This window comes from Sciurus carolinensis, chromosome 11 (genome assembly GCF_902686445.1).
Source record: "Sciurus carolinensis chromosome 11, mSciCar1.2, whole genome shotgun sequence".
Taxonomy (NCBI): domain Eukaryota; kingdom Metazoa; phylum Chordata; class Mammalia; order Rodentia; family Sciuridae; genus Sciurus; species Sciurus carolinensis.
The window spans coordinates 133368903-133390489 of NC_062223.1; the positions used below are offsets into that span (position 1 = coordinate 133368903).

A 21587-nucleotide genomic window follows, 5' to 3' on the forward strand; every position below is an offset into this window, starting at 1 on the left:
GAGCATCCCATTTCCAATGACACTTTATTTTCCAATTAAAAATAAATGAAAACAGCAGAGATGGCATATTTTTACTAGATAATCACATTCACACTGGTTCCAAGAATCTATAGCAATAATTATCAGGGTGTCTCTTCATCAAGACTGTCAGTCTCACAATCTCTCTCATCACCATATCCTCTAGGAGCTGCTGAACCCAGGTGCTATAAACTGGAACAGGTGTTAACTCTAAGTCCCTTGATAGTCTCAATCTCCCCCTTTCCAAGCTACTGAGCTGGATTCCTTCCAAGGAACTGGGTACCAACCCATAGCCATAGGGAGATGGAATCACAGTCTCCAACTCTCCATTATCCTTACTATGTATCAAACACCCCTTTCAAATAGTTCAAATCAGTGTCCCCTCCAGTGGCAAGACACATGTGGATCTGGGTTTTTTAGGGCTATTCGATCCGATATATCCCACAACGATCAGCTCACTTGTCCTTTCTGCAAGTGAGTTCTTTGTTTTGTTATTTTAAAGTTTTTTTTCACATATTCATATCTCCATCAGAGATACCCAAGAAACTCTGAACAGAGAGTGTATCTCAGGAAAGATGGAGAAGAGGTGGCATCAAGGCATGAGCTAGTACCCTAGACCACATGGGGACAGTGATACTGCTCAAAGTATCTCTAAGCACAGGTACAAAAATAAAGCTAACTATGACAGCATATATATATATAGATAGATAGATAAGATAGATAGATAGACTTTATATAGGTTTTCTTCATATTTATATGTGTGCAGAGGGCATGAGTCCCCACTCATCCTGCCCAGTTTGCATTTCTTACCCACCCACTCCCAACTTCCCACATGGACCACTTGCCTGAAGCTCCCACTGTTAGTCACCACTATTGCATCTGATCCTTGCCCCCCCCAACATAAGTTCCCCTCTTTCCTTAAAATAGAACAAGTTATATATATTTATATAATTTTATAAACAATCTCCATAAAAAATACACTTAAGACAGTGTATTACTAATTTAACCCTCCTACCCCAAACAAAAGTTGTCTAGTAAAGAAAAAGCCAATCAAAAAGAGTGTCTCCTAGGCCTGATGCTACTCAGGCAAAGCCATGTGTTCCTATAAACCTATTATGCACACATACAACATGCATACATATATGCACTCACACACATCCCATACCACCAACACCACACCATACACACATACACTCAACACACATACAGACACCACACACACCACACACTCACAGGTACCATGCATACACTACACACACATACACACAACACAGACACTTACATACACCCATCATACTTACTTCCTGAACCCAGGAAAGGAACACTGAAATAGACAGTTGTCTGGAGGTTAGAGAACAGGAAGATAACCTGTTGCCTGCAGAGGGACAGGTGAGGTAATTCCACTTCTCTGACCCAGCCAGGGCAATGTCAACTCATGACAGGCCTCTCATTGATTATGGTAGGCAATATAAATATTCACTGATAGAATGATTGACAGTTTCCCTTTCAAGGATTACAAGATGACCATAAGGTTTATTCCTCTCCACCAGATGTAAGGTTTCATAAGTCCCTAAGTCAAAAAGAAGCAAAATGCCCCTGTGCCCTCATCACCAAAATGAGAAGCATAAGGCATTTGCCCCTACCATCTACTTATGTGAAAACCCCAAGGGTGCCCAAAAGCATGCTTGCAGTATTTCTAAGGCTGCAAATGCAAATTCCCCTCCCCAGCCCAACCCCTGCACCCTCCCCGATTCCCTTCCCCACCCAAACACCTCCCTATCATAAACCATGCACAAGTTCAAGATCCCTGGAGCCCTATAGAAGTGGGGGACAGAAGGAAAGGGAACCTAACTGATGTGTACAAGAAGTGAAGAGGGAGAACTTGCCCTAGTTCCTAAAATAAATCCAAGAAACCCAGAACCAGGGGGAGATGAGATTGGTGGGGCATATTTCTTCAAGACCCTGAAGAAAAACAGGCTAGACAGTCATTCATATCACCATTTAGTGGGAAGAGGAAGACCAGAAGACCAGGAATGGGAGCTGAGAAATTATACCACTATGGTTGAATTTCTCAATCTAGCTTTCCCAGCCAGTGGTCAAAAGCAGACAACTATGTTATCAGCTCTCTTCAGAATCCCAACTACTACTACTGACCCACTATAGAAGAGGATGCCCATTTGATTTCAATGACCAGTTGCTGTTCTACCAAAGTACTTAACAATCAAAATATCCTGACTCTTCTTCCCCTAAGCCATGGTCAGCCATTTATAATATTTGCAATAATGCTTAATTTTCTTTATCCTACTCAGAAACTCTTAGGGCCTATGGATTGCTTTGGTTCAGGCTTAATTGATTGGGAATTTTTCTTTCAACTTAAAACAAGATCATGAGAAAATTACCTTCTGAGCAAAGCAATGCACAAAACATCTGGTGGGATGTTTTATTTGTTCCTGAAAGATTTATTTGAAAGAATAGACAGGGGTCCAGAAATAAGGCTCTGGACCTGTGCAGATTCACTATCAGTCAGAGGGAGGGCTGGTAAGAGACACCCCTATCTAAACTCTAAGTTGGTATAAGTGCTAAAGTTCAATCTGGGTTTTGATCCTTGGTTTATGGATTTCTTCTAAAGAAGAGAGCTTAGATTCTGCCTCTTGATCCAAGGAAGCAGAGTTGGAGACATTAAGGAGGAGGGAAAAGTGGCTGGTCTCTGATCACAAAGTGAAATGCTTTCATCTGCTCACCTCAGTCAGACTAGTGACTTTTTAACTTATCAAAAGAAAAAGTGAAGACAAACCTCTAGGCATAAAGTCACTATGTAGCTTCATGGCCTGAAGACTCTCCTATACCTCAAGAAAAAGGGATGACAAATATAGATACCAGGCTCCATTCCTCTTCTACCACCACCTCCAAAGTCTTGTGAATATTTTTTAATAATGGATGAGGAAGAAAGGTAACTGGCCCTTCTTATGAGAGCAAATACACAAAGCTCTTAAGAAGGATCCTTCCTTCTCTGCTGACCAAGACATGGTGATAGAATGAGCATTTCACGTTTAAGTCTCCCAACTTTGGACCTGAGGAATCCCAAAAACAAACAGATAAAGCTGAAGTAGATGGTGAAGATGTTCACACATGGGCACTTAGTGTTAGAGACTAATTCTGGAAGAAGCAAGTAAGTCCAGCTAAGAGGAAGATCCAGTCTGAGCCTGTGTGCCAGCCTCCACCCACAATCTGTTCTCAGTGGCTAACCCCCACTCCCGCACCAACCTTTGCCTCACAGGCTCTTCGCTGCCACCACTCAGCCTGTCCCTCACCAGGCAGGCACTGTTGTTCTTGAAATGTGTACACTACTCTATTATTTGTAACTAAGTTATCACATGCCCTAAAGAGAATGGTAAGGCTTGATGTTCCCTTCTTTGGGGCTTACAATCCTACCCCTGGATCCCTGCTTCCAACTTCAAAAGTGATCCAACACTGTTTCCTTCCAGCCTCACACATATCTGGCAAAGGATCAGAGCTTTTCATGCTCCACTACCCCTCCTGGAGCACCCCTGCCCCAACAGTTACCACACTTAAATGTAGAACTGACCATCAAGATACCTCCCAAGTCCTCCACAAATGCAGTCATGTGGGGCTCTGAGTCTCCATCTTACTGGAGTTTGCTTTGACTTTATTTTGGAGAAGACACAAAAGGTAGGACTGGGCCGAGTAGCACTACTGGCAATGCTCATGGTTCCCACTGAGAGCATCCAGGAGCTACCCTATGTTTCTGCTCATCTCTGCCCTTTGACTTCTTTCTACTGCTCCCCACAAATCCCTGCAATGCCCCCCAAAGCTCCTTTACATGCAAGCAAAGCAAGCCCAAGATTAACCATTAGCTTTTCTTTTCCTAGGGTTTTCTATATATGAATAAAATGTACTTATCTACAATTCTTCCCTTAGCCCACCCCCATACCCCAAAAGGCTTCTGCTAACAAAACTGGAAGAAACAGTCCCAGTCACAGATTCAAATTCTGGGCAGTGGCAAAGATGCCCTGATGCTCCATGACGTTTGTTTCTCTCCTGAAGCTACAGTTTGCTAGGAAAAAAAAAAAGGAAATTCCACATCTGAACCTTACCCAGTGTCTTATGCATGAAAAGGGCATGGGAACAAATGACTGAAATCTGTTCAATCCGAATATTTTAGATCACAAATCAAAAATAAAGACAGAGTACATGGAAAAAGTTCAATAAGTACTTACCCCTCTCTACCCCTGCTGAATCCTTCCCCCAAGGACATGATCATGTGACCCAGACCCTTCCTCACAGGAGGGTGCAGACCCTTTCAGCCCTTTGGAATAAAGGCATCCTTCCTATTAAGAAATAGAATCTGAGAAGGCCTCTCCTACCCCCAGTCTCTCAAGGAAAGTTGTTATGGAGATAGGTTGGCCAACAGGCAGGGTCCACTCCCAGTTGCTGGGCCCACATTGACAATCTACACCAGGACTCCACTCAAAACCATGAAGCCACTGGTGGCCAACCAGCAAATCAAGAAACAGAATCCACCTTCTCCTTCTTATTGCTCATCTTTCCCTAAACAATTGCAGCCTCTCATGTCCCTTAGAGACCCACTTTATCCTCTTCCTTCTCTGTGGATCAACTAATGCTGAAACAGTCACTGTTTCCAATCAAGATGCAGAAGAAAGAGGCAGACAAAAATCTGAGCTACAGGAATAGGTTTTTATCTGAGTTACTTCTACTGCAAGGCTACCAGATCCTAAAGGGGGAAGTTTGGAAGACATGTGATCTCCCAGAGTAGAAAGTGAAAGTACTAGAAAACTTAAGAGTGGTCGTTGCTATGTTCAAAGGCAGAGTGCAAAGGACATTGGTTCCCCAAAGTGGAAACACCCCCAACATCCATATGTTCCCAACTGAACTGTTACACATGTGCCCATACCCAGCACATTATGTGAAACCTTGACTATCCACTCCATGGACAGAGGGGATCCTATTTTGTCAATTTCCTTTGCAGTCCTTAAAGTAAGGACTGAAATAGCTCCCAGGAATGCAGGGAGGTTGATGGCCTCCAAGGACACTGTCACAAGAAGGAAGCCCCCATTAGGAGTAGAATAGTCCAAGGCCACAGAGGAATAGGTAGACCTTGGGTCCCTTCCTTGTCCTGAGGACATCACCACAGAGCTGCCACCCAGTGGCCAGAGGAAAACACAGCTCCCACCATTTGGTCTGATATGCTGAGGTAAGGGGCACTGGTAGAGGCAAGAAAAGAAGGGAGTCAGCACCTTTGTTAGCACAGGACCTCTGGAAAGTGAGTTGTAGGCAGAGATGCCTCAGCCCACAAGGTTTGGCTCTTGGCCCTGTATGACATTGTAAAGCAAAACCTTCCACATCAACTTCTCCTCTTCTTTTCTAACCTCAAGACCCAGATGGCCTCAGGGACTAGAAATCCCAGGAGGGTGCTCATAACAGTTGGCCAAATTTATCCCAAAGTCCTTCAGACCTGATGTATGGCAATCACAGACTATCGCAGGACCTGGGCTGGCCATCCCCAGTGAGACAAAGGCTACCTGCTGTAAGTCCCAACATTCCAAACTGATATTTCGGGTAGGCCTGCTCCCCATCCCCCCTGGGAGAGGTGCTCCAGTGAGCAGCCCACTGTGGCACGGTGGCAGTGGTAGCACCACCTCTGAAAAGAAAACAAAGAGGCACACAACTCTACTTTTCCAGTTTGCTAGAGCTGCCTAGTGGTCAAGTGGATTCCAATGCCTCACAGAGTGCATCAGCTGAAGGTCCAGGTTCCACACCAAGGGTGCACATCCATAAATGAACTGTGGTGGTGTAGCTCACATGGCAGAGCCTCAAGGGTTGGTTCCCAGCTCACTAGGAAAGAGTAGGAAGCACCAAGGCCTGGCTGGCAAAGGCGAAGCCCATCCCCCAAGATGGAAGCTCCAACAAAGGACCGGCTTCCCAGCCCTCAGAGATCACATCTTGCCTAGGTCATTGGGCTGAGCCACTGGCAACTGCAATGAGACAAGCAGAAGCCTCCTAGTGCTTTGACGTGGCCAATGTAATAGCAGGTCACTGGGGGAGAAGTGGATGTCCCCAAACCCACTAAAACAGCAGCACCAAGAAGGAAATACTTCAAGGATCCTAGCAATTTCCATTATTCTAGGCCAGGCCAGAAGGGTAGCCTCCTACACAAGAAGAGGAGAGAATGAGAACAGTTCCTCTCTCTGCCCCATCCTTGGTCTGCTCTATTGGGCAGCACCGTTATCTTATGGGAAGAGAGAGAGATATCTGAGTAGGAAGATGGCCTCACAAATGTTTCTGGGTGCTAGTTTGAACTAGGACAAGATTTTGGCAGAGGAAAGATCAAGACCCACACCCCTGCCTGCTGCCTGTTTCACCTCCATTCCTGTGTCTCAGAAAGCTCTATTCAAGAGTACTTGGAAAAGAGTACCCCAGAACACAGCCATCTGAGGCATCCTTAGGACATGCTACCAGACTTTGGGTCCCCAGGGAGAAGGGGGACCCTCAAGGCAAAGCAGAGATGGCAGGCAGCAAGTAGCAAGTATGCAAAGAAGCTGCCGGCAACTCTGCACAAGTGGCAATTAATCAATCTGGAGAATTAGCTCCCACAATAGGAAAGGAGGAGCCAATCAGCCACCATGGAGCAACACTCCAGAAAGTGCAGAGCTGGAGAGTGATATAAATAGAGCTATGGCAGCATGGTGCTCAGCACAGGTGACCCCAGAATGGGAAAACCTTAGGCCACAGGGCTCCTAGCCCTGGCTGGACCAAAAGGAACAGTTGATGCATGATCATGTGAGCTTGGGTTTGTGCACCAGGGCCTGCCTGTCAGTTCCATTGCAAAGTAGCTTCTACTTCTGTCATGTGGGCCAAACTGTGGAAGGTAGAAAGATGCCAGTCTGACCCTGTGCCTGGTCACACTTACTTCACCTGGCAACCAAGGAAGAAAGGTTTGTGTTTAGTTCAGTGGTAACGGTTTGCTAAACCCACAAAGCAGGCAGCTGGCAATCATGGCAGGGCCCCATTTCTGCTCTGGTTGGGACAAGTTAAAGAGAACAATGGTGACTTCAGCTGAGAGGCATGAATCCTGTTTCAGCAAGAATAATCCCCCGAGATAGACATGAGGGTGCCCAGCCAGCTCGCAGCCAACCCTGCTCACAAACCCCAGCTGTCCACTGCCCTCCTCCTTCCTTCATTGACCACAGAAAGAAACAGCACTTTGCTTCAATGTACATATATATACACATAGAGAAACCCACCAACTACATACATGTGCATTTGTATCTATATCTATATATATGTGGAATTTGAAAGATGGGATGGAAGTCTAGCCATCTCCTGGGACTTGAAAAACTAAAACAGAAGCAGAGAGCAGTAAAAGCCATTGCTTTCCTCTTCTTCACTTTCAAAGACATTGAAGAGGTGAGAAAAATCAAGGGAGAAGTGGATGGAGACAGATATCTTCCTGTCCCCAACTTGCTCCCTGACCCACAGGCAAAAGATCTGCCCCAGCCCTCTCTCCTGTGGACAAGGCCAGCTGGCCAGGATCTGAGGGGAGACTCCAACTCTGGCAGGAGAGAGGGTACACAGGACAAAGGTCTGAACCATGCCGTGGTGGGCAGAGGAGGATGAGGCCCCACATGATGTCCCTCCCTGCCCCCACAGCCCAGCACCCTGCCCTGGGACACTTAGAGAGGTGTGGAGTCATAGCAGAGTGGCATGGCCTGGGTCATCATGATCCACACTGTTGAGGATTGCTGTCTGGTCTTCTGGAAGCTGGCGGTGGCACAAGTCTGAGAGCCGGGCAAAAGGGTCAGGACGAGAGTGTCTCTTCTTCTTTCGGAGGCAGACAGCTTCGTCGGGCCACAGAACCTGAGAGTTGGGAAGCTGCTGAGCCTGGGAGGCAGAACCGTCTAAAGAGAAGGAAACAGAAAAAAAAACAAAGAGAAGAGAAAGGAGGTGAAAAGGAAGAATGCAGCCCCACACACTCACCTTTGGCACGGGCCAGGACATATATGCTGAGTTTCTAACAGTGAAACAAAGGGTGAATCCTCTGAGTATACTAGAGATGAGACTGAACTAAAGAGAAACCACTTCCTTTACTGCTAAGGCAACAACTAACCTGACCCTGCTCCCCTTGTTCTAATGAGAGTCAAAGGAGTAGGATGGATATGATTTTTCCTTCTATAAATGCATAGATCTCATGAATCAATCTACAAATATTTCTTTAGCAGTGTCTACAGGGTACCAGGTATATTGGAGGAACCAGGAATCAAGGTTTCTAAGAATGGGCTCTGACTCAATACATTTTTCTCATCAACCCCAAACAGTGATGGACATTACACAGATTTTAATCATCTGCAATAGATTCAGACCTGGACCCTTCCTATACTGCCAGGGCCACTCCTCCGCCTCATGGCCAATCTGGAGATGCAATGGGAAAGGCTTGCTTTCTATAGGATTGTACTTCAGTATGGGGGTTGGGAGAAAGAGAAATAGAATTTTCAGATGCCACAAGTGTAACAATGAAAGATAAAGCACTCATGTGATAACAAACAACTGAGGCACTGCTTCTGCTCCCTGAAGGCTTAACACTTGAATTGTCTTTAATCATAAGACTTCCACAGATCTAAAGAGAAATTATTCCATTACTAGGAATAGCCAGTGCAAAAGTCCTGAGTTAAGAGCAAATGTGGCATGTTCCACAGCCCAGGAAGACTGGCAGGGGTGTTGAAGGAGTCTGAAATCTGTTCTGGTTACATGGGGGAGCTTTCTGGCAGGTTTTAACCAGAAGCAGGTGTGTGCATGTGCGTACCCACATACCATTGAAAAAGAGAAAACTGTTCTGTCCTCTAAAGCTTGCTCTGGTTGCTATGTGCAGAACACTCTGTAGAAGGAGTAGGGCTGGGACAGGAGGGCCAGCTCCAAGGTACTGCAACAGTCAAGGCAGGAAAGGAGGGGGATGCAGACTGCAAGCTTAGCAGTGGAGACAGCACACACTGGCCAGGATACATTATAAAGGTTGAGCCAACAGACCTTACCAAATGAATTGGGTATAAACCATGAGAGCAAGAAAAGAATACAGGTAGAAAGCAATGCCATTTACTAAACTGAGGAAGAAGTGAGAAGGAGCTGATTAGGAAAGGGAAATCAATAACCCTATTTGGGACATTAAAAGGCTTCTAAAACATCCAATTGCATGTTCAACAGTCAACTGGGAATACAAAACTTGAGTTCAGAGATGAGACCTGGGCTAAGGACAGACAATTGAGAGTTGTCAACATAGAGTAGGTACCAGGCCCACCATCATCAGAACAAGAGAGAATCTGACAAGGCTTATTTTGCAATAAGCAAATAAATTTTGCTTATTATAACTTAACAGTTATGTACCACATAACAACATTTTGGCCAATGGTGAACCACATACACAATGATGGTCCCTTAAGATACTGCCTAGTGATGTCCTAGCCATCCCAGTTTTAGTTTAAAGCACACTTGGTAATGTTTACACAATGACAAAATTGCCTCATGATGCATTTCTTAGAATACGTCCTATCAGGTGACACTTGACTACACACACACACACACACACACACACACACACTTATGTCACACACACACACACACACATTTATGTCATTAAAAAACACATTAAAACAATTTGATATATTTTCAAAACCTACATGCACAGAAACTGCTCAGCAGACGTACGTACTATTGAGAGTGATGGCTCCCTAGGTGGGAGGAAATTAATTAAGTGAGTGAGGTAGCCATATTTGAATCTTATCATTCTCATTTTATATATGAAAATCACATATGTGTATTACTTGAAAATGAATGTTTAAAAAGAAACCAAGAGGGCTGGTGCTATAGCTCGGTGGTAGAGCGCTTGCCTAGCATGTGTGAAGCACTGGGTTTAATCTTGAGCACCACATAAAAATAAACAAATAAATAAATAAAGATTAAAAAAAAGAAGTATTAAAATTTAAAAAAAGAAAAAAAAAAGAAACCAAGAACAAGAGAAGCTAATGAATTTGATTCTAGAGAAAACCCACAGTTGGAATCCTGGACCCAACTGACAAGCATCTTGACGATGGGAAAGCAAGGTGGAAAGAGAGGAGCAGATGCTTCCCACCATTTACCGGATCGTTTCTTTGACTTCGAAGAGCCCTTCGATGACTTTTTGGGCTTCTTTATCCGTTGGTATTTCAGAGCCTCCAGCCTCTCAGGTACAGCAGCATTCCCGGACGCAGGTGGAAGTGTTCTGCAAGGAATAATTAGACAAGCACAGGTCAGCTCCTGGATGAGGGAGTTTTGGAAGAGGGCTGGAAGAAAGCCATAGAGCTGGCCCATAGAAGGATAGAGCCCAGGGCTATGGAGTCCAAGGTGTCCACAATGGTTCCTTGACACCTGCCTTCCTATTGCTCCTGGAAGGGAGAAAACCCAGGAGAAAGTTTCAGCACCAGGTGGCCTATCTCAGGTGGAAAGCAATCTGTAGAGCAATCAGAAGACCCTAGAAAATGGAGAGAGAAACTTTAATAGTAAGCCCCATCACATGTGACTCAGGCTGGGACGAGTAAGTGTTAGAGTAAAAGTGGGTTCAACATCTGCACTTCCTAGAAATCATCACAATCAAGACCTTAAGCTGAAAAGTAAAAGGTGAAAGCAGAAGGTGAGCAACTCTAATTCCAATTGACTGTCCTCCATCTCCAGAAAAGGAAAGGGCAAAATGAGAAGCCCAATGCCCAGTGTGATGGAGGCTCCGTAAAACCCACTGGGCACTGGGCAGCTTCCCCTCTGTCTGCGAGATTCTGGCTGAATCTTGCAGCAAATAGCAACAAATAATGGTCACAGAACAACATTTTCAGCAGGGGTTATCTGGTTGACCCTGCAGATTAGGCTGATTTCCTTTGTCTTATAAGAGAACAGAAGATGGTGGAAGTAGGTTATGACAGGGTATTCAAATCTGAAGCCTCACAAAGCCCTTGCTGTCTATAATAAGTATCCTATGGAGTCTACATTTTAAGATTTAATAAAGACACTGAGGTTGGGAGGGGGGAACCACATATGTAGGTCTCTCTTCACCTTAGTTGGTGGGGGAAGGTGGATTTTGTTATTTCCCTGATGGACTAACTACACGGCGAAGACACAGGCAACTGTTTAACCAGAGCCTGCGCAGTCCAGGTAATCAAGGGGACCCAAGTGAACTGAGAGGAGAGCAGTGTGTGACTATCTGTGCATACTAGAGAGAATTTTCAAGAGTCATAACTAAAGAACATCTGGAAGGTATGTTTATCAAGACATATTAATCAATGTTATTTCTTCTCAAAGGAAGCCAGCCTGGAGCCTGAGAAATAAAGGGGGAAAAAGAGACAGGGGGCTCTTTCTTCCCCAGCATTGGTATTAGCACCAGCAAGGAAGTAGAGACATTCTAGGACGTGGCGGCAGCAGAGGTGACTCACATTCTTCCCCTCCTCAATCTTCACATCTCCCTCCCCCATCTCCATCACAATCATGTTTTTTATAAATCCTGATCAAAAGACAGATAATGCTGAGAGGGCCAAAGAAGTCCCCAAAGGTCTGCAAGCCATCTGAGGTTAAAAAGAAAAAAAGGAAGAAAAGAAAAACAATGAGAGAGGTATGAAAAGACTACAAATCCATCCGCCCAACATCAGATGTTTCTATGAGCACCAGGGAAGAGGAAACTTACAGACTCATTGTAGGTAAGCCTCTGTTCTCTGCCGCAGTAACTGGCAATGAAGTGGCCTCCATTTTCTTTGATGGATGTCACCATTCTGAAGTCTTTTAGCACATGAAGTATCAAGAAGCCCCCTCAAAGTTCAAGTCAGAGACAACTTCTTCACTCCCCACAGCTTCCTGACAGTAGTGCTAAGCAGCAGCCCACATGGTGCCACATGTGTGTACCCAGGTACACATGCATCTCAAGAAATAGTAGTCCGACTCACATCAAGTTGGGTCTTTTCCCAAGTCCCCCTAGATCAATGCCCCACTTCTTCCTTTTCTACAAATCCCAGAGTCTACCCACAGAGATCTTCTACTATAGTAGCAGCTGGAAGGGAATTTGGATGACTAGGGCAGGAGGGAACCTGCCTTCCCGAGGCTGGGGGAATGTCCTCATCCCCTTCTCAGCCTTGACCAAGGTTTCTTCATGCTGCCTAAAAGGAAAATCAAAGATGTGAATCCACCTGTTCAGTTATCTCCATATCCTGGTCTTGGGCAGTTTCTTCAGAAAGACCATACAAGTTAAGGAATATACAATCTGAGGAGGCACAACATAGGCAAGAACAGTATTCTCCAACATACTCCTGAGTAAGCCACAGTTAGACACAGTTTTAGTTACCCCCTCCCCCCCAACACACACACACAAGTCAACAGGCAGAAGCAGTGGTTTAAAGAGCAGTTCCTGGCCAGGCACATGGTATCCACCTGTAATCCCAACTACTCTGGAGGCTGAGGCAGGAGGATCACAAGTTCAAAGCCAGTCTGGGCCATTTGGAGAAAACCTGTCTCAAAATAAAGAGCAGTTTCCTCCTCTTCTTCACCACCTGAACACAAACTTCACCTGCCTGCTGAGATACTGTAGATGGGAGGTAGAGGAAATCCCTCACATACATACTCTGACCAGGGAAAAAGTGGGTGCATCCACTCTCCATGCACCCAGCAGACAGCTCAGCAGCAACCCAGCCTGACCACAAGCCAGTCCTGCTCAGTGAGGTCAGGATACAAACTATGTAAGAAGTTGGTACAGGGCACCCCTGAAAATTCCTATGGATTCTTCAAGCCAGGTGAAACTTCTAGGAGGGATGTTATGCTTACAATCAATATATTATTACTATTATCATTTTTGCCACACTGCATTTGTTTACCACTTACCATGCCAGGCACTCTTCTATGTTGTCTATAACAATTGTCTTTAATCTTTTCAACAACCCTAAGTGATAACTTCACATTTCAGATGGAGAAACTGAAGTTTAGAGAGATTAAGCAATTTACCTAATAATCCAGTGTCCCGAAATAGAGTCAGTATTAAAATAAATTACTCTTCGAATTTCTTCCCCATAAAAACAGGTACAGAAGCTCCAATGAAAGAAAAGCACTGCTTCCAAGCCACACCTGAGAAATAACTCTTCCCTGTAAATGTTCTAGTTGCTAGTCACCAGTGTGCTCTGCCTTAGTATCAGAGCGAGGGTTAAGACAGACTGGAGATGGAGAAAAACTGGCTAAAGTTATGTCTTCAAGGTAAAAATTCCCAAACAGTAATGATCCAGTGATAAGGAGAAGGAAATCTTCCCTTGAGAAACAGCCAGACTCCAGTCCTTCCAGGACACCTGCTGCCCACCTGCTCTAGCTCCTGACTCAGTGCAGCCTGACAGAAGTTTCCTAGGTGCATCCGGACACTAGCCTAATGCCGGAAGGAAAAAATAAAAGTGTCTAGCAGGACAGATGGAAGGAAAGGGGACACACGAAATGGGTTTATTTATGGTAAATTATACAAAAAAGGCACATGAAAAGTGTTCCAACAGACTTTACCAATAGCATGAAGCCCTCTGCAATCAAAATACCTCCCTTTTTAGCAAGGGTGATCATGTCCCCTATTAATATCAATCTCAACTGGTACCTTTCTGGTTTGGGAGCCTCTGGTGCAGATATCTTGGACAAGAAGCTAGAGTTAGTCAACTCCTTCCTAACCCTGGAATAAAGCTATGTAGTCAACCTGCACTTGACCTGTAAAAGGCCCTGTTACAGCAGAACCTAACTTCGGGCTCTCCAAGAAGCTAAGGTCCCTGTTTTCCTTCCGGTCAGCCTAAATCCTTCCAAACATGCAGGAATGCTGCAAACTCTGGCATTCTCTTCCCAGGAAGTAAGAATACCACTGAAAAATGAGCCTCAAAGTCTATGGGATTTTGGGGTCTCCCATTTTCCATATATCTCAGTTACTGACCTAGTGGTGTTTACTAAAGTTCAGAACTACCAAAAATTGCTAGGGTTTTATTTTAATATGTCCCTCCCTCTTCTCCCCCCTCCCAAAAAAAAGATGCACACAAAACCCCAATTAAGCTTATTCAGCACAATAGGTCTTAGTTGCTTGGCTCTTTGCTTAAGTAAGATAGCGAAGGAACAAGGCAGTCAGGTTCAAAGCAGGCAAATTCAGGGCGAAAAAGTCAAAATCTATCTGGACACTTCCTTCCCTCAATGCCCTATGAGCTTGACCATTACAACGCAGTTCCCAGTTACCCCGCCCAGTCAACAGGCAGAAGCAGTGGCTTAAAGAGCAGTTTCCTCCTCCTCTTCTTCACTGTGTGAACACAAACTCCACTTGCCCAGTGAGATACTGTGGGTGGGAGGCAGAGGAAATCCACTCATGTACGCAATATGGCCATTCTCCAAGTTTCCACAGACAGCCAGGCATGTTCAGGTCAGCCCCAACCCAGCCTGATTCCAAGACAGTCCCTCTCAGTGGGGTCAGGGTACAGACCAAGTCTCTGCCTCAGAACCTCAAAACTCAGGAGAGGCTGGTAGGCAAATGGGAGTTACCTCCTAAGTTCACCTATAAAAGACTTCCAAACCCCCTGCATCACTGAGGTCACCACAGGTATTAAGGGGGAAGAGGGTTAGGTAAAGATGTGAGCGCAGGGGTGCTACCAGCATCAGATGGGAACTGAGTGAACAGCTCAGCCCCTAGCAATTCACACAAGGACAGGTCCACACAATACAACTCCACATGTTGAGATGGGAGTTGGGAAGAGGAGAAAAAGGGGAGAAAGAAAAGAGGAGAGGCAGGGGAGACAACGACAGGTGTGGGAAGAAGGAATAGGAGAGAAATTGAAGGGGAAAGAAACAGTGAGAACGAACGTAGACAAGAGGCGTCACAACTTCTCCAAGCAAGACCGAGTGGGCACACATGCAAAGGCGCAGCATGAAGACAGCGTCTACGGAGGAGCCTGCCGTCTCCCCATGGCCCCAGCAGCAACTGTGCCCCAGGGAGGCTCTCAGCAAGCAGGAGAGCGAGCAGAGGCTCCTGTTGCCCAGCACCATGAAGGTCTAACTCGGAGGATGTGGGAGGATTTCATTCTCCTAGGCAGGAGATGCTGGCCACCCCAGGAGAGGAACAAGTCCCTCATCGCTGCCCCTGGTTTCTGGGTTTGCCACAACAGTGATAGGACATCTGGGTTCTCTCAGATCTCGAATGGTGGGATCATGAGGGAAAAGGGCTCAACAGAGTAGGGAGTGGAGAGTGGAAGTAATCAATGAGAATGGAGTCCAGGTACTCTTCAGGAGTTGGGGTGAAAGCTGGTCTAGAGTTACCCACCCCAAGGGCAACAGGGGAGACAGCAAGGAGGGGAGGGAAGGTGCAGTTTGGTCAGTCACTCTCACTCCTCTGTAGCACTCAACCAGGAAGCCACAGGAGGATCCTGGAGCAGGTGAGCTCATAAATGCTACCTGCTGGCCCTCATCCTCCCTCCAGTGCTGGGAAATGCAGCATGACACCAGTAACCTCATACACAATTCCAGGGCCTCTTGGCTACTGACATAGCTGCAGGTCATTAAGAACTATGTCAAGAAGTCCTCTTTATGACAGGACATTTTTAAGACCCAAAGTGACTTATAGTCCAGAATTAGAAAAATTAGCCTCTATTGGTATTGCAAAGTGGGAAAGGGTACCTACTTCTCATCTGGGGAAGCCAAAAGCACTTAGATAGAAGACTCTCTCTCTCCCATGCAGATGCCCAGTGTAGTGTTATGCATTCATAAGCATGGTCAGTGACATCCATGACCAAAATAAGCATCTTTTTAGGTAACCAGGAGAGAAAGAAAGAGCCTTGAGTGTTCTGAGCCTGTTTAAGAGACTCAGTGGCCCCCTACATGGTCACATTCTTTTGCCCTCCACCCAGAAGGATGTTAGAGGAAGGAGTCACCCATGCAGGGCAGGCTCATGCAGTGCTGATTCATTCTCCCCTCTTGCTAACTTAACTTCCTTCTGCCTGGAGGAGGGAGCTCCTGCCAAGGCCCTTGCCCAAGGAGGTCTGCAGAGCTAATACAGGGACCTTGAAAAGCAATTTGGACCCAAGGGCGAGGTCACTGTTCAGTCTTAAAACAACCAAGAACAGGCTGCAGGATGCAAGGAGTATGGGGAAGTGGTAATATTTCACCACTCTTGCCCTAACATGATCAGAAGCCACCTGAACCTGAGGAAGACCCAGATGTTGAGGGGGAACACTCGGGCTCCTTAAGATAACCTAATATTATGATTCCAAGAAGTGCGTGAGGCACCAGCAATCCCAGGGGAAGATTCAAGCCTTTGTTGGGTGGGTAGCTAGAATGGGGACAATATGCATGAGGCTGCTGGGAAAACAGGGCAGAGGTTTGAGGGTGAGGGAAAGGTCCTAGACATCAGTAGGGGTGCAAATAGGTCCCCAAGGGTGGAGATGCAAAGCTGATTGTGGGCATCCTGGGTCCCTTGGGTGCATGCAGAGACCCGGGCTGCTGGGGAAGGAGGTTCTAGGTGTGTTGCCAGCAGGATGATGGGGGTCTGAGTAGGAGCAACTGCAGGGAGCTCTGGGAGGGACTGGACATGGGCTGGGAGGTTACAAGCTGCAGTTAAGGGTGTTCGGGCTGAGCCCATTGTACAGCTGGAGCAGCCTGAGAAGCACAATGTGGGGAACCCAGAAGCCATGGGAATCGAGGAGCGGTAGCTGCCCCCCGCAGGGCAGTGAGGGGATGTGGTTTGGATCCCCTGTCAAGGAAGCGATGGCCCTGCCAAAGCCCCGTCCGCCTGCCCGCCCCCGCCCGCCCCCGAGGAGCTCCCTTACCTATTGAGCTGAGGAGAGGCTTGTCTCGACAACACTGCCCAGATAGCTGAGATCAATCAGAAACAAAGCAGTTACCAACACCGGCCAGGGGGAACCACCCACGCACACCCAGAGGGGAGGAGGGGGAAGCACAGCGAGCAGAGACCCACAGGCGAGGCCAAAGAATGGGGTGAGGGAGGAAAGGAGAGAGACGGAGAACCAGACGCACGATGGAACAAAGCAGGTGAGCGGGCTGCACAAAGCAGACAGGGCGACGACAGCATCTCCTGCAGACAGAGGCGGGGCGCCCTAGCCAGAGCTCTCCTCCACCTCCCTACCTTCTCCACCCTTCTCTACCCACCCACCAGGAGCCCCCGCAGTGGTACTGAGGGTGGGAGGTGAGCTTGCACTTCCAGGTACCAGAGAGGGTGGGAGGGAATGGGGGCAGGGGAAGGTTGCTGGGGTCCTCTTCCCCAGCCACCTACCAGCCCCTACCACCAGGCCAGCCTCCTCTGGAACTCTTCTCCCCTCCACAGGCAGCTACATCAAGAAGAAAGACCAAAGGACGGAACCAGAGGGAGAGAAAGACAGAGAGAAAGGGAAAGAAGAAGGAGAAAGGGAAGGGGATGGGGGAGATCAAGGGGCACTACAGAGTCATGGCAGGCTCTTCTGAGTAAGTCAGGTCAACCCAAAGGCAATGGAAAAGAAAGAAAGGCAGACAGAAAGATTGACTAGAGAAGGAAGGAAGGGTGAGGAGAAGGAGGAGGAAGGTAGGATAGAAAGACAGAGAAGAAGAGGTATGGACAGATGTCCAGGCCAACTCTGGTACCTGGAATACCAGCTGCTACAGTTTAGAGTGTGCTCTCTCAGCCGGGCTGATCGCGGGAGCTTGTCTGTCTGTCTGTCTCTCTGCAGTTTCCTGTGAGGCACACAGGTGGGGATGGGGGATGTGGCTCCCAGAACAAAAGGCCTGAGGTTTTTCTCCCAGCCTCCAGGATTCACCCTTCCTGTAGAGGCTGTAGACAAGGCCTGGAGTCCGGCGTTCACTAGGGCTGTTAATGGGCAGGAGTTTGGGAACAAGCATCCCTTGATCTGGTAGTCCCAGGGAAGTCAGGTTCTAGGGTCCTTCTTAGCAAGAAGGAGGGGCCGGGGAAGAGAAGGAGCCTGGACGGGAGGTCTCTGGGCAACTCCAAGGAACCACCACCCAATGTCAAGATCACGGGGACATGGAAGGCCTAGACTTCAAAGGCATCACTCACAGAAGTCACTCTCTGATACACCATGTTCCCCTCCCCTGCCCCAAACTCCCCAGTATGCTGTGGGCCTCCTGAGAGCTCTGGGCTGGGTGGAGAAGATCCCTCAAGCTCCTGGTGAAACACCTGGGCAGATAAGTCCCACCCCACCCCACCCCAGTGACCACACCCTGCCAATGCCGCGGTCAGAACTCCTGCCAAAGGGATGCTGCAGCATGTCCACACAAGCCCTGTCATTGGGGCGATGGAAAGGTGGAGGGCAGGGTGAGGCATGGGGGGAGGAAGTTGACCAGGTGAGGTGGATAAGAGACAGCAGCTCACACTCACCCTGAAGTAGGTAATGTTGTTGGGGGCTCTGGTCGGAGCAGCTCCTCCCCCATCCTCCGAGGGGAAGGTGTCTGTCCAAACACATCCAAGTTGTCCCCAGGTGCCGCAGGGGCAGGGCCCGGCGGTGGGGAGGGGTAGCCTGTGGCCAGAGTGGTGAAGCCCATGGCGGGCCTGTAGCTGGGACTCCCACTGCGGCTGCTCTGGGAAGGGGAGCCCGTGGATGGCGTGGACTTTCGAGAGAAGCTGACTGCAGCTGGCGGCTGCAGGGTGATCTCCGACATCTCCGCCTGCTGTAGGAGGCCTGGGCGAGGCCGGGCACGGGCTGCGAGCTCTGGAGAGCCGGTGCGGGAGCTGAGGGGACTTTGGGTCAGAGGTGAAAGCCGGGAGGGCTGTAGCACCACTTGATGTAAACTGGGCTCGGTGCGCCGGGCCTGCCGGGGGCTGGGCCGGGGCCGGGGCTCATACCACCGGGTGTCCAGGCCAAATGTGCTGGGGCCGCCGTGCCCCCCGGGCTCAGCTGGCTCGGGGTAAGGCAACACGGGTATGCCCATACCTTGGCTGGTATGTCTTAGCTGCCCTTGGCTCACCAGAGGTTGCATAGGTCTGTCCTGCCACTTGGCGGCGGGCGGCACTGGGACAGGGCCCCTGCCTGGTGACTTGCCCGCCCAACCCTTTGGTGCCTCCAAAGACAGGATGCCGGGGTAGGCCGCGGGCACCTGGAGAGAGGAGGGGGGCAGTCCTCGGGGCAGGCAAGCCTTGGGCTGCAGACTCTCGGCCACATCACAGGGGTGCAGCTGGTGGGGGAACATCATGGCTGGGGTTTCCAGGCCCCCAAAGGGAAATTCTGGCCGACCCCAGGGCTCAGGGGAGCGCCCTCCCGTAGGGGTTTGAGTCAAGGGCAGCGTGCTATTGGAAGCATTCTCTCCATTTTCCTCAGGGATGGTGGGGTGGCCAAATGGTCCCTCTGTGTGCAGGGGTGGGGACGACATGACTGAGCTCAGGGGGCTGCCCACTTCTGGCATGTAGAAGGGTGGCGGTTCCACCTCCCCAGGGCTGCTGCTGCTCAGGTACCCATAATACTGGCCATGGTGGAAGGGCCGGGGGGCTGGGGGTCTGGCTTGGCCAGTGGCCTGGAGTCGACCTCCCAGGCCACTGGTGCCCTCCAGCCCACGGGGCTGGAACCGAGGGCTATATGCTGGTGGTGGCAGGTAGGACTCCTGGCTGGAAGACAGGGGAGTCAACTGGGACTTCAGGGCAGCCACAGATGTGGGCACCAGCGGGTCCTCATTCTCCTCGTCGGACTGACGGAACTCAGGGTACATGTCTGTCTCTTCTGCGAAGGGGAAGCCCTCAATGCGTCTGCTTTTCATGGAAGGCTCTATCTCAGAGGGATCCATTACAAAGCGGCCATCAGGGCCTCTGCTGATCAGCTCGATGGGGGTCGTGGCCTCAGCCTCCGCCTCAGCCTTGGCCACACTATACTTCTTGCTGCTGATGGCCCTCTTGGTCTTTTTATACAAGGACAGCTCCTTCTCCCGGGTGGGACTCAGCATCCTTTTGGCTGCAGGCTGGCCCTGGTCATCGGAGGACTCAGATGGAGCGCGGAGTGTGCGGATGCTCTCCGGACTCACCTTGCCAGAGGACAAGCTGCAGGGAGAGTAAGAGCAGCAAGGGGTAAGGGTGCTTACACCAGCTTACAGCTTCTTTTCATTCTCTTCACAAAACCCACTACCACCCAGGAGGGCAACACTGAAGAAACAGAGCAAAGATGGGCTGAGTATTTTTGTGAGAAATACTCTGGCCAATTCTCAATTGTCTAGACATGTATTGTCCATTTTTGGAATGAACACCCACATTGCTACTTTTATTCTGGCCTACCCCTATATTTGGCACACTCTGTCTAAGCACACCTCCAACTGCATTCCCAGGTTGTTCAAGAAATTCAACCTTATTTTAATACTGACTTAAGCATAACATATTATTTAGGCTAATTTGTTAGGGCGAAAAAAATTACAAAAGTACATTGCAAGGCTAAAGAGAAATAAATAACCCATTATTATCTACACGACCACTCCCTCCATCTCTGTGGACAACTTAAAATTAACATGCAGATCAGTCAATAGGAAACAGCTAAGAAACATGGAAATGGGGCAAAGCAAGGCAAACTGTCCATCTACATCTAGTCTTCCCATCCTCCCACATGCCAACAACGGCCAGAGACACTTACGGAGACTCAAGACTCTTCCTGCAGTGAGTGATGGAGAGCGGAGGGTCTGGAGGGGCAAATGAATGGAGAAAACCCTCTGAGGCCTGAGTTCACAAAAACCCAGCATCCCACACCCTGGTGTCAATGGGGTGGGCCCAATGCAAAACCACACAAGGGAAGGCACTGTGTTTGGGTCGCATCTTCATGTCTAGTTCAGAGACCTATGCCCACCACCAGGCCCAGACTTGCTGTTAGCTCTTCCCCGCAACCTGCTTCCCTCCTCTCTCTTTCAAATCAGGTCCCATATTGGCAGCTCTACCAGCAAGATACTGGTTTCCCAATATCCCAGGGAGGGGAGAGAGTGGGGCGAGGGAGGATGCTATGAATGGTCTGTCTCTATTGATGGGGAACATTTGAAACAGGGCCAAATTGAAAAGGGGAGGGGGCAGACACTCACCTTTTTTTCGCTTGAGCTTGCGCTTGCGCTGCTTGTTGACAAAGCAAGCAGCCAGAGTGCTGAACAAGATGGCAGCTGCCAAGAAGCAAATGGTTGCAACAATTCCAGCCAACACAGGCCGGGCCAGCCCATCATCAGTCAGGTCTGGCTGCGGGAAGATGTCTGTAAGGGAGACCAGGGAGCACTATAAGTCCCATCCTTCTCCACGATACCCACTTACCCTGACACTAGACCCCCAAGTTACTTCCCCTATTGCTGTACAACAGGCAATGCTGGGGCTCAGTCTTGGGGCTCAACTCCAACCCTGAGGAAGTATAGAGATGCAAAGAGGGAAAAAGACTGATCTTCCTCTATAGAAGTCGAGTAACCTCTATGTAGCTCATAAAGAAACAGCATCCATTTCAAAGCTCATCTATATTTGTCTACTGCTTTACCTGGTGCAAAGCATTTCTATGCATGTTATTAGATCTTCTCATATTAACCCCATGAGC

At 48.3% G+C, this 21587-nt stretch overlaps 1 protein-coding gene across 4 annotated transcripts in view; it reads right to left on the minus strand.

The window, feature by feature from the left end:
- Positions 1–1796: 1796 nt before the first annotated feature.
- Igsf9b (immunoglobulin superfamily member 9B) overlaps positions 1797–21587 on the minus strand; it is a 52606-nt gene continuing 32815 nt past the window's right edge. For 3 of the 4 annotated variants that reach the window (XM_047519328.1, XM_047519327.1, XM_047519330.1), the window contains 5 exons: positions 21097–21258; positions 20661–20706; positions 18434–20080; positions 10185–10306; positions 1797–7955 (listed from right to left, as the gene is read on the minus strand). In XM_047519328.1, coding sequence (XP_047375284.1) covers positions 7747–7955; positions 10185–10306; positions 18434–20080; positions 20661–20706; positions 21097–21258 — 2186 coding nt within the window. In that variant the 3' untranslated portion in view covers positions 1797–7746. Of the gene's footprint in view, positions 7956–10184; positions 10307–16874; positions 16921–18433; positions 20081–20660; positions 20707–21096; positions 21259–21587 lie in introns of those variants that run through there. The other variant, XM_047519329.1, reaches the window with a different exon arrangement.